At 43.2% G+C, this 12,601-nt stretch overlaps 1 protein-coding gene across 1 annotated transcript in view; it reads left to right on the top strand.

Annotated features, from left to right (window-relative positions):
• The window catches only part of LOC146796571 (uncharacterized), a 464,924-nt gene that overhangs the window by 111,461 nt on the left and 340,862 nt on the right, over positions 1–12,601 (top strand). Inside the window, exons 4-5 of the mRNA XM_085629207.1 lie at positions 1,442–1,574; positions 6,354–6,422. Coding sequence (XP_085485333.1) covers positions 1,442–1,574; positions 6,354–6,422 — 202 coding nt within the window. The remainder of the gene's footprint in view (positions 1–1,441; positions 1,575–6,353; positions 6,423–12,601) is intronic.

The raw sequence follows: 12,601 nt of genomic DNA on the forward strand, positions 1-12,601 counted from the left end.
ATTAAACTAAATTTGACAGGCAGTTGAACTTGGTCCACAGATTGTGCTTTCTGTGATTAGGTGTAAATCCGTTTAGTAGTTTTTGAGAAATTACTCTTCAGAAATTATTTGTTTGGTTTTAGATTATAAGCTTTCCTGTTATAAATCATGTATCTTTTTGGAGGCAGAAGTTCTTAATTCCGCTCCTGGGATTGAGTTCAAAACAGTTAAGGAATATTTTTGCTTTATCAGTGCACTTGAAACATGAAGTCAGCAATAGCACAGGTGTTGATGACTGATTGCAGAGAATAGAATAGTGTGTGAGGCACTGTATGCCATCTACTCCACTTGAAATAGTTCAGAACGTTTGAGTGTAGGTGGGCTCAGGGGATAGGCTGAACACCACTTCATAAACTCATGCTGTGTATGAATTGATTAGAGAGAAACTCATGAACCATTCATCCCAGATATAACACTATTGCACAATGAGCTGGTTGTACATCAATGGGGTTCTTCAGGTGTGGAAAACAGAGTGCTCAACCCACCCTCAATGGCCTTATCTCCTATTAATGCCTTTATGGAACTCTCCTGAGGATGAAGACAGGGCATTTTAGACTTTGCTCCCCATTGAAAGACATTGCATTGTTTTCCTAGTTTCTATTAGCTCATTGGAGCTCACCTTTATTTGATTTCAGCTTGTCGATGCCTTTCAGTGTTTAGTTGCTTTTAATGTGAAGCTGCCAACTGCTAGTCTTTTTATCTTCTATGGGTGGTTCTGTCAATTGACTTCACTGCCTACCATCTTGAGGGACGTCATGGGGAACAGCAATTGCTACTAAAAAACTTGCAGTACTTTAGGAAATAGTTCTAACTAATCAATTGAATCCAAACCTCGGTGCGTCCCCAAGTCTTGAAAGCGCGGGTAGAAGGACAATCCTAAGTCTAAGTAGCTGTGGTCTTCCTGGGATGCACAAGCAAACTTAAAGGGTAGCGAGTGTTGAGAACCTACCCACTGCTTTCGCTGCATTGGTGCCAGTGTGTTGCCTGAGGTGGAATAGGCAATGACGACCAGTGTCATCTCCAGGATGAGATGAGATTGTCTGTTGTGGAACATGGAGAATTGGAGATTTCCAGAACTGTAGTCTGTAACACAATACTAACTGCAGTACTTTGTCCATTTTGGAGTGATCTAAAAATAATTAGCTGTGAGTATTTAAATGTCTGCTTACGAAGATGTAAAACCAAAGTATGTTGGATGCTTGAGATGTGCTTTTGAATTAGAACAATTTCCGATAGATTGCTCCTGTTTTCACCTACCAGGGGCTGGCATTATCACTTGAAGTGTTGCATGCTTCTTGCATTATATGGCCTTATTTCAAAAAGGGAGCATCATTTAGCACACTAGAAAAGTATATTTGTGTACAGCTGATGAGTGACCACTGTATTTTGACCATGCAGGGAGCTTACGCTGGACTTGGAAGTTAGTGGAGGAGTCGCTGGAAGTTTTGCAGTTTCCGTTCTTCTACAGCTGGCAAGTTGTGACTCACTTACTGAGCGTGAAGAGTTCACCTGAGCTACGAGAGGCGCACCGGAAGGTAAGAAGACAATGGCGGGTAATATCCTTTTAACTGTAAGAGAAGTGGGAAATCGCCTTCATTTGGGCCTCTGTAGATTTACATTTTTTGTTGTAGAACGGTTTTGCCATTCCGTAACCCACAACAGTATTGTCGAGCTCTTCGGAACACATGAAAATATTACCTTTGACTGCTCCTGGCAGCTTTATAGGAACAGACTAAGTAGACAAGTAGATGATGACATGGATCCCTTTAGTGTGGCAAAATAAGGAAGTAATCTGTTGAAACTCAGTTTTCTCTGGAATTTGCATCTATATTCACTGAAGGATCTTCTTCTAAAACATTGTGGCTGAGTGTGAGACTTCTCCCTAGCTCTGCAGCAACCCCATACTTCCATTGGGAGTTAGGGCTGGAACTGACTACGCCCAAATTTAGATATTCCTTTAGGTCATCCTTCCAGTGCAGATATTAGGGACTCCTGTGGGCTACACAGGTTTGGTGAAACTATATAAATGTTATCATCACCCTTGTAGCTAGCTTCATACTACTTCCAGCTCCATGAGGAATATCTATTTACTAGTTGAGGTTCACTGCACTGCTGCATGTTCATCAGTTTTCCCCAGCATACGCCTCATTTTCGAGTCACCCAGTAAAAATGGGATGATCATATTGGACCCAGTGTTACTGATACCACTTGGTATTACCACCCCCTTCTACAGATGATGGCAAGCTGCTTGGGACTACCCAGGAGTTTACCACATGTTTTGACAAGGTATGGGGCCTTTTCCTGTCACGTATTCCACCAACCAGAAATGCAGGTGGTGTGCCAAGTGTGGCATTATGACTAGCTGACATTACTTCACACGGTAAAACTTGAGGTGCTAAATCCTATTCTAGAAATGCTTTTCTTTTAAATTTATGGCTTCTTATTTGATCTTGTGTTCTGATATTTGCCACATATATAATCCTATCAACAATCATCTCTAATGAGGAATTTATATGACTGAAACACAACTCTGCTAGGATTGATTACTTTATGACAGTAGCAGTAGAGGTTGCCAAATGGTTTAAAGACCGGGGTTATTCTGCTAAATGTTTCAAAAAGCAAAACTAAAAAGCTCATCTCTGAGATAGATCTGAAACTACTTGTGCCTAATAATTTCTCTGTTGGTTGCACATCTGAGAAATTACAATCAGGCATTTACTTTCTCAGTACACGAGCCACAGTCCAAAATTAAGGATAATTATAAATACATTCTGGCAGCAGATCCAGTTTCAAAGAATAAAATCACTCCTAAGGTCAGAGTAAGTCCTTCCTTAAAGCGGAGAACGTAAGAGATCTATGAACTAGCAAACTCTCTACGCAATTCAAAAGAATGTTCAAATACACATTGAGTTTTCACCATTACAAAATGCGTAAATGTGCAGTTAACAAATGTGAATGTAAAGTAGGTATTAATGTAAAAAAAAGTGTGATTTGATATAATTTCTAAGTTTAAGAAGTATGTATTTTGTCTACATATGGCAGTGCCCCTTTGGCCTGCTTCTTTGTAGACAGTATAATTAGACATTTACTCCTACGTATTGCTAAACAAATTTGGGCAATTAAATATGGCGATGATAATATGTCCCGTTGCCCAGCTTTTAAAGAACACCATGACTCTGATCACAGGTTACCCAAAAATTGTGGATAGCTGCACCCTAAGAAAACAATCTAAAGGAAGAAACAGGGAGTTGAAACTAAGACAGCTGGAATCCTTCATTATAATCTAATGATGTTATCCACAAAAAAGCTTGATGACCTGAACTCTGATGAAGGTTTAGTCTATTTTCTGAACTTCCGGATTCATGTTAACAGTGGATAAGTATAGTGGGGCTAGAATGACTCTGTATTTGATTTGATGATACCTATGCACAAATGTCATAATGAGTTAGGGTATTTGTAGCTCTAATAAGTGTGTATATGAATGGTTTTTGTAGATGACAAATACAATTATGATGAAAACATTTTATAATATGTATGCTGTTGGGAGCTATTATGACCGGCATTCAAGTGCCATTTTAAGTTCTAGTTAGAACTCAATATACCAGAGTGCATTTGTGTGGCTACATCGCTTACATTTTTCACTGAATAGCACTTTATTGAATAGCACAAGATTTAAATTGGATGTATAGGAAAAAAATAAGGGTTTAGTCATTCGACCTTGACAAAGCCAACGAATTTGGGAGAAATATTAGTTTGTGAGTGGATGTATTCATCCACCTTTTCTACTTTTGAATACTATGCACTATTAAAATGAACAAGATAGATTTTTTTTTTGCCATTTTTGCAAATTTTACATTGTTTTTTATCGAGCAAACAACTTACACGCATTACCATTGACAAAAATAAGTTTACTTAGATGTCTATTTTTATAAATCTCATAATGATGTAGATGTATTTCCATAGAAAAGATGTGGCAATACTACCCACAAATTGTGTGCAGAAAGTAAGCTTAGATTTTTTATGTCAAATAATGACATTTGAACTTATTTCACCCATATGGAGCATTGTTCTTTCCTTTGTCTTCTAAATATAAAACTAATAATGTAGTGTTTTAAAAAAAAATATTTTATCAATAGAGTACAGTGATACCTAAAGCATTCATGGGCCTAAATTAGTCAATGTAACATAGTTAACACCTACTATTTATACTTTGCAGTTTTTGGTAAATGTTTCTTTTTTTATTTTATAACTCATTGTATACATTTGTATTTTTTGTGGGTTAGTACTACAGTAGGTTAAATTATGAAGGTAAGAACTGGATTTTTGCTCGATCACACCTCCCAACTCTAACTTCCTTAGATAACTATTGACTGATCTGTGATTTGACGGAGCTATTTCAGAGCTGATTGAGTGACAGGATTGAGCTGTTTATTCAGTTGTCTAAAGATAGAAACAGAAGAAAAACCTGAAAGAACTTCTCTGATTCCCAATTTAACAAGTTGTAATCCAGCCTTTGAAATGAGAAGAAAGCATTGTGAGTAGAGGATACTGACCCTTTGTTTTATCAATGACGCCTGCAACAAGGCCAGATCATCCATTCCAAATGCTAATTTTTGTGAAAGCAGCGATTACTTTGAAAGATTTTCAAGACTCAATTCACTGTGGAGATGGAAATGCCACGTGCGTAGGTGACTCCTAACCTTATTGAAAGAAGCCTGAGGAGTGGACAATTGCATCTTTATACTTGTGATACAAAATAAAAGTTAATTAGGGATTATGTAGAGGAGTAAGAAAAAATAATTCTCCCACATCAATTGCTTTGCTTGGAAAGTTACTATACATAAGGCCAGCAACCCTACCAACCAGAAATGCTACAGACAAACAAAACCAGTCCCAACCCTACTAAAATGTGGACAGCCCAATTTTTAACAACACAAATAGAATTAAAAAAAAAAAATAATAGCACCATGGACAACATTAAATAAATACCAAAATCCTCTTTTATATTTTGAAAAATATTTTCAGTTTTCCATTTCAACAAAAAAGTATTAATAAATATGCAATAAATAGATTAGTTTTATAAGTACATTATGGTTGGTCCCTCACATCTTTCTTGAAAGTCCATAACAGATGCTGCATTAAAAGATGCTTTATGAATTTTCTTTTTTCTGAAAAATTGAAGTTTTTTAGTTCACAGTGGACAATAGTTTTCTCGAGGCAACCAACTAGTCAAAGTAAACAAGTGTTCTATGGATGCCCAAAGTTTGAATCTCACAAGGGTTTGTGATGTGATAAATCCTCACATTCCAAATCACAAATTTAAGTTGCCGACAGGGTATGACCGAAATACAAAGCCAAGGAAAAACAATTTTCTGCAGATCTACCATACAATCAAGAGTAATTATTTTTAAATACCTAAATCACTATGTATATTGCCAAAATAGGCATATCATCGAAAGTATGAGTGCATTATTGAATCATCTCTAAATTAGTAATCCATATTGTTATGTCAAAAAAGACCAAGTGAAAAAGTATTGTAGAAATTAGTTGACCCACTCGTTACAAGTTTGTAGGATATTGCGTGGGTTTGTTTGTCTCTGCATTTAAAACTATGCTTTGGTGCTTATGCTATATTATGACTGTAGTTTCCAATTTCAAAATTGCCTGTCATGGAAAATTGATAGGTGGAGAATTAGGATAAAAGTGAGATTTCACATTTCTTTTTTTTATCACATGGCAAATAGTTTTTCATGTGTTGACTTCCATTCACCCATACGTCCTTACAAAATGGGGTATCCTATACATTTTCCACATTATTAGCATCACTGACATCTGCATTGTCAAGGGGTACATTTAGCAGCGGGTAGAAGTGGGTAGAAGTGTCTGAAAGGCAAATCTTAGTTTGAAAGCATTTGGAAATGTTGGTGAATACCCACCAAGGGATAGTACTGTAGGCATTTATCACATTTGAATGGAGCACTTGGAGTAACAACATTTCCCCTCTCCTTTACTCTCTTTCACAATAATCTGTATAAATGGTAGAAAATCTACAATTATAACTGACTTCTTTTCATAGAAGAATACACAGATCCTCACTTTCCAAATTAGGATTTTGTAAATTGAAGTTGCGTGGCTCCTACATACAAGTCAGATCTCTGCTGGAAAGACTTGACAAACCAGGCCATTAGAATTTTACCTCCAAGAAAGTGCCCCATCCTGTTCCCGAAAACATATATTGTGCTATAAGCTTTCATCATGTTTAGATCAAGAACACAGTCAACCTAAATAAAAAGTTTCTTTTCTTTTTTTTATAGGTGCAACCTATTTTTGTTAACATCACTGCTTATGTGGATCAAAATTCAATAATTTATAACGCTTTTAAGGTAAGTATGAACCAGGGCTAATTTATTTAGTACACAAAACTGTGATTGGTGGTTATTTGTGGCCAAGGTTGACAGCTGTCTGTTTCAGGAAATCTGAGAAGGAAGAGAATGACCTACAGAAGGCTCAGTTCTAACACATCAGTCCAGAAAGAGTAGGATCCATATGCTGGCCTATTGACCTGCATTTTACCTCCCATAAACCTCTGTATGTGAAAATGCAGGGAGAGGCTCTAAATAAAGAATGCCAATTAGGAGGTACCTAAGATCTGTTTAATCATTATTCACAATGGGGGCTCAGGGTACAACGGCTCATCACCTGTCTTCAACATCGTTAACTTTGTTGTGCTTTTAAGGAAATAGCGATTTTCTAAATTAAATGGCAAGAAAACCTGAATTTCATTAGAGACAGTGATGCTAACATAATGCATTATTCCTTTAATGTCACTCCATGCAGCACTTAAAATGTATACATCGCAAAGAAACAATTTCAGAACAGAGCCTTCTTGGCATATAATAAGCACACACACAGAACAGTCTGCCTCTTTGAAATGTGAGCCAAATTCCTCATGTATGCATTAACAAAGAAAATGGATCCAGTGTCAGCACAAGAACATTAGTATAACGAAAAACTTCAGAGCTGAGCGAAGGTAAAGAATCCTCTTGCTGTGCCAAACTTCCAGAAGATGGAACACCACAGAAGAAGTGATCTATTGGCCATTATCTGAAAGTAAAAAGGAATGTTAATACTCCAACTTATGCCAACTCAGCAAACGCCTAAACCAATTAATCATAACACAACAAAAAATGCTTAAAAACTGTGTCTTTCACGAAATTTCGATTCTCTTGGCATTTTATTTGGAGAATCGCTATTTCATCACAAGACCGGAGGCTACCATTATGCATGTTGGTAGTCCTGCAAAATCATATCCGACATGTGCTCAATCTGCTTACAGTAATGTTTTGCAAAGGTAGCAGAATTTGACCAATCAGCTGCCTTAAGAATGTCCTGTAGTCTGCCGCCTTTCTAAAAGGACTGACTAGTCAAAGCTCCCCTCAAAGATTGAGCTTGAAATATTTGAAGGTTGACACCAGCTAACTATATAGTCTACTTAACCCATTTTGCAATTGTTGCAGTAGTTACTGCTCGAAAGGGTTTTCACAAAGGACATGAGAAGTTGGTCAGAATTATAAGGATGATGCTCGCTCATTCTGGACTCCTATTCTTTCTTATACCTTACCACACACAACTTCTTGCAAGAATCTAATTTGGAATAAAATATAGTGTTGGACATTGTTTTAGTTCTCCTAATGATCTCAAAATGTACCCCAAAGGCATCATAAACCCTGTTACTTCTTACCTCTAAAGCTCTACCATCCGACACACGTTGATTAGACAGGGCAAAGAAGTTAACTTCATAGAAAGTCTCTTCTGATCCAAATATCAATTACTCGGCCATGAAGGGAACAAATCCAAGACTATTTTTACATCCCAAAGGGTCTCCTACTTAGGTTTAGGGGATCTCCTAAACCTGATACTCTTAAGAATTCTATAGACCATTACCTTTAACCCAGCGCTCCTGTCATTCACTAAAGCATGTCCATCTAAGACCACATATCTGTAGCAATTAAGCGTTTTGTAACTAAGGCGTCTATCAAACTGTTCAAATAAATAATTTACCACTTCAACTATAGGTGCCTCCAAAGGATCCAAGGCCCTCTCAAACATACCTATGACTTCCATATCTCATTTTATCTACTGTGGGTACCTGGAGCCCAGGACTCTTCAAGGAGCTCCTCAGCTCTTCCCAAAAGGTCTGGCATCTCCCTAGCTCTCCTGATACCTTCCAGTTAAGAAGGCTCAAAGCCTGTCAGTACCAGAGGGTGCTCCCTTCCATCTACGTCCCTTAAGAGACCTTCCTAGGTGAGTAGAACCAAGGGAACATTGCAAGCCAGCTCCAAGGTCATTGGAAACCATGCCTGGGACTGCCAAAACACAAGTGAACATATCTCCTGTCTCACCTTCTAAAGAACCCTCTGAATCATTGTGAAAGGGGGAAAAGCAGAAGTGTGGACCCCCTTGAAGTCTGCAGGAAGGCGTTCACTGCCAGAGCACCCGTGTTTGTCATCCAGCTGAAGTTTCTCTAAAGTTGAAATGTCATCGCAAAAAGATCCAATTCAATGAACCCCATAAATGACACATACTTTTGAAGTAGAACCTATATCCAAGCCGAAACAACACAACCACAAAACCACACCAATTGGAACGCCTCCTGTTGGACCTAACGTCCTAAAGGTAGCTTGGCTCAGGCTAACAGGCTTTTACCCCCTCATAACGCCTTGTGTTTGCATCACACCCACCTCACAATTTAACGCCACACCACTCAAAAAGGACACCACACCGATTAACTTTTAAGGTTATTTGAACTCTTTATCTGGTCTTCTTACACCGGGATGCTCAATGTCCCCTTTAAGGACAAAATGTCTCCTCACAGTCCCGGTTCAACAATTCATTACCTCACAAGATAAATATTCCAACTCATTTCAGGATACACATTTCATGTCAGGATAAACATTTCATGTCAGGATAAACATTTCATTTCAGGATAAACATTTCATTTCAGGATGAACATTCCATTTCAGGATAACCCTTTCATTTGCCAGTACAGTTCTGTTGATATGACTCTAGCACCGCAACCATTTATTTACAGTATACGGTTTTTCTCTAATCTAGGCGATATTTCCCTGATAACTGGAGTCGCTTTCCGCTATTCTCTTGGACTGGCAGACGGCCTCTGGTAGATTCTCATTACTCCTAAAGACTGGTGGATCAAGGACCGTGCTGCTGGCAATTACCGAATGACACCCCGGCAGTTTATTCATAGGCTCTTTAGTATCAACACCAATCCCCTCTGACACGACCTCACTCCTCAACCCTGGTTGATATCAAAACCTAGTCCGCTGCCCTCAGCACCATGCAGGCAATTACCACCCTCTTGACCTCTGTCTCGTGTGCAATCGGGACCGAGTACAGTTTTCCACAACTTGGTCTTGGGTTCACTCTTGGCTTAATGGTCCCCCTCTGCATGAATGCGGCTCTCGGGTGTTTTGTCTCCCCCCCCCCCCTCCTCCTCCCGCTGTTTACACCATGCTTACTGTCTCTGTGGCGACCTTCTTACGCTGTTCCTCCGGACCAGGAGTCATGTGCACTCCCCCCTGGGCACACGGAGTCCACAGTGCTGACAGGACGATCTTTCCACCGGGGGGGGGGGGGAAAACGAGTCACAGGCCACACCCCTGGATCACCTCCCCGAGGGCTACCTGTCTAGTGGTGCTCCTCCGCTTCCACAGAGGACTCTACTGGCCAAGCGTCGACCCGATCTCCTCCGTGTCTTCTGGGAGGCGCGCCCGCAGCCGCCCTACGTAGCGCTGCTTGCGAGGGCGCGGCCTCGCTTCTTCCGTCAACAACCGGGCGGCGCCTCAGCCCCACACACATGATGCTAGGCAGGCCGTCTCTCAGCCTGACACGTCTCCGGCTTCCGGACTACGCTCTCCCCTCAGCTGTGAGGAACACAGTGGCTGCCCTCCGATTCACACCACGGGGTCCCGACACTTCCCCGCTGCCTCTCCTCAACTGGGTGATGCGGCGGTCACTCACAGGCCCACACCACGGAGTCCCCAGGCAGTCCCTCCACCCTGGGGCCGCGGCGGTGAGTACTCCGGGCCAGGATTTCTGCTGGGGGGCTGAGAATAAGGGGCAGGGATCGTCCCAGACTTGATGGGAAAGCCAGCCAAACCCTCCACAATAGGCCCCGGGTCTCTCTCTCTTTTAGACAGAAACGGGGGACAGTCAATAGGCCAATTTTACTAGATAAATCCAGGCCACGACAGGGGTGAGAGCAGGATATGTCCAGATGGCGCTTTTCCCCTGGGTCCAGACCCTCAGAGATTCTAACTTCTCGGAGGCTTTTGAAAATGATGACCCCCAAAGACTCTAAAGGTGTTCAGGGACCGGTCAGAAGGTAGGGGGTGGTATCTGCTGACTCTGGAAGACGCGCAGACCCAAAGGCCTCTCACTCCCCTATCTAGCGCAGCTACCTCCCCACACAGGTGCCTTACTCCTGACTACCTCGCAGCTCGCCCCCAATCCTAAAATGGCCGCCCTCCTGCACCTCTATTTATCACCTGGGGCCTGACTGGCCAGAGGGGCCCAGAAGGTTCCGGAACCTCTCATGGCAGTCATGGCCCAGATGCTAAGGTGACAGTTGAAACCACCATTTTAGGAATCTAACCTCCCTCTTCCTTTTCTTCAGCGAAGCACCTTGCGCCTCTTCCTCAATTAGTGAGGATGAGGCGCCCAGAACCTCTACATCAACATCCCAAAAAATAGTTAGGTGGACAGAGAAAAAAAAATGAGAAGGGGAAGGGACAAAAGAGAGAAAAAAATTTAAAATGAGGAGGGAACTGCCAAAGGGCTGACAGGTCTAATACGCGTCCCCCCCAGCTGAAAGTGGGGAGAGCTACCCAACCCCTTGGGAGTCCTCTTCACTAAGGCGGAAGTACCTGGATAGACCGTCAGCATTGGCGTGGTCCACTCCTGGGCGATGTTCCACCCTAAAGTCCATTCCCTGTAGGGAGATGGACCACCTCAATAGCTTGGGATTCTCGCCCCTCATTTGCATCAGCCACCTGAGGGGCCGGTGGTCGGTCTGAACCAGGAAGTGCGAGCCAAACCAGTATGGCCGCAGCTTCTTCAGAGCCCATACCACCACAATTACTCCCAGCTCTAGCATCTTGGTGACTTCTCCATGGATGCTGGCCTTCACCTTATCCGACAATCGGTAGGACTTGGACTTCACTGGTGGGCTGTCCCCTGTGTCCACATCATGGGTACACAGATGAGTCCTTCCCGGGATAAGCGAGAACAAGGGAGCAAACTGCTCCAAAACTTGGCGGCAGTCTCTCCGCTGTTCAGGAGTTCGGGATGGTGAAAGGTTCACTCCCTCCACCGACCCATCCTTCTCTTGGGACGCAAAAAGATCAGGAAGAGGTTCACTTTCCTCTTCCTCTGACCCATCAGTCACCATCATCAAAGTGACCTCGGGTCTCTCTTGGTGAGGCTTGAGACGGTTGACATGGAGCACCCGATGCGGCTGCCTGGGGGGTCTTAAGATCCACCACATAGGTGACCTTGCCCTTCTTCTCAACCACCTCAAAGGGGCCTGACCAGCGATCCTGGAGGGCGCTGAGCTCTCCAGGTTCCATCACCCACACCTTCTGGCCAGGCTCCAGCTCCACCGGGTGAGCATTTCGGTCATACCATTCCTTCATGACCGTCTGGCTGGCTTCTAGGTTTTCAGAAGCTTGCTTCCACAACCTAGCCATTTGGCTACGGAAGGCCAGCATGTAGCTCACCACATCTGGAGGAAGTTTTCGGGGAGTCTTTTCCCATCCATCCTTCACCAGACTGAGAGGTCCGCGCAGTGGGTGTCCGTACAACAGCTCGAAGGAGCTGAAGCCCACTCCCTTCTGTGGTACCTCCCTGTAAGAAAACAGCAAACAAGGTAGGAGGACGTCCCATTTCCTCCGCAGGCTTTCGGGCAGACTCCTGATTATGCCCTTCAAGGTTTTGTTAAACCTTTCCACCAGACCAGTGGTCTGGGGGTGATAAGGGGTGGAGAACCGGTAAGTGACTCCACACTCTTTCCACATAGCCCGAATGTGGGAGCCGGCCTCGTGGCGTGGTCCTGTTCCCCCTCGCTAAGCCGCACGAGGTCCCATGCACCTCGGGGCTCCTCCATTTTGGATTATATGTCACTCCACGTGACCACCTGCGTGACCCCGGTTCACCCGGCCTCTGTCCCAGCGAGGCCCGACATCGAGGCGCCAACCCCTGGCCCGGGGGATACCACGTGAACCCTTCCCACTCCCGGCGGAGGGCAGTATCGATGGGACCCCCAACCGTCCTTCCACACCTAGGTGCGATCACCCCACAGCTCTCTGGGGCCTGGCGCCTCTCCTGCTGGGCGTCTGGCCGCGCCCTCCCCGGCCTCTCCGCCCCCTCCGGGCGCAAGGGTCCGGACATCAAAGGGCTCCAGTCCTATATCTGGGGCGACCCGACAACAGGACAACAGTTGTATCCCGGAGTCAAGAGCCCTGCTGATCGGATCGCGGCTGACCCT

Source organism: Triturus cristatus, chromosome 10 (assembly GCF_964204655.1).
Source record: "Triturus cristatus chromosome 10, aTriCri1.1, whole genome shotgun sequence".
NCBI classification, from domain to species: domain Eukaryota; kingdom Metazoa; phylum Chordata; class Amphibia; order Caudata; family Salamandridae; genus Triturus; species Triturus cristatus.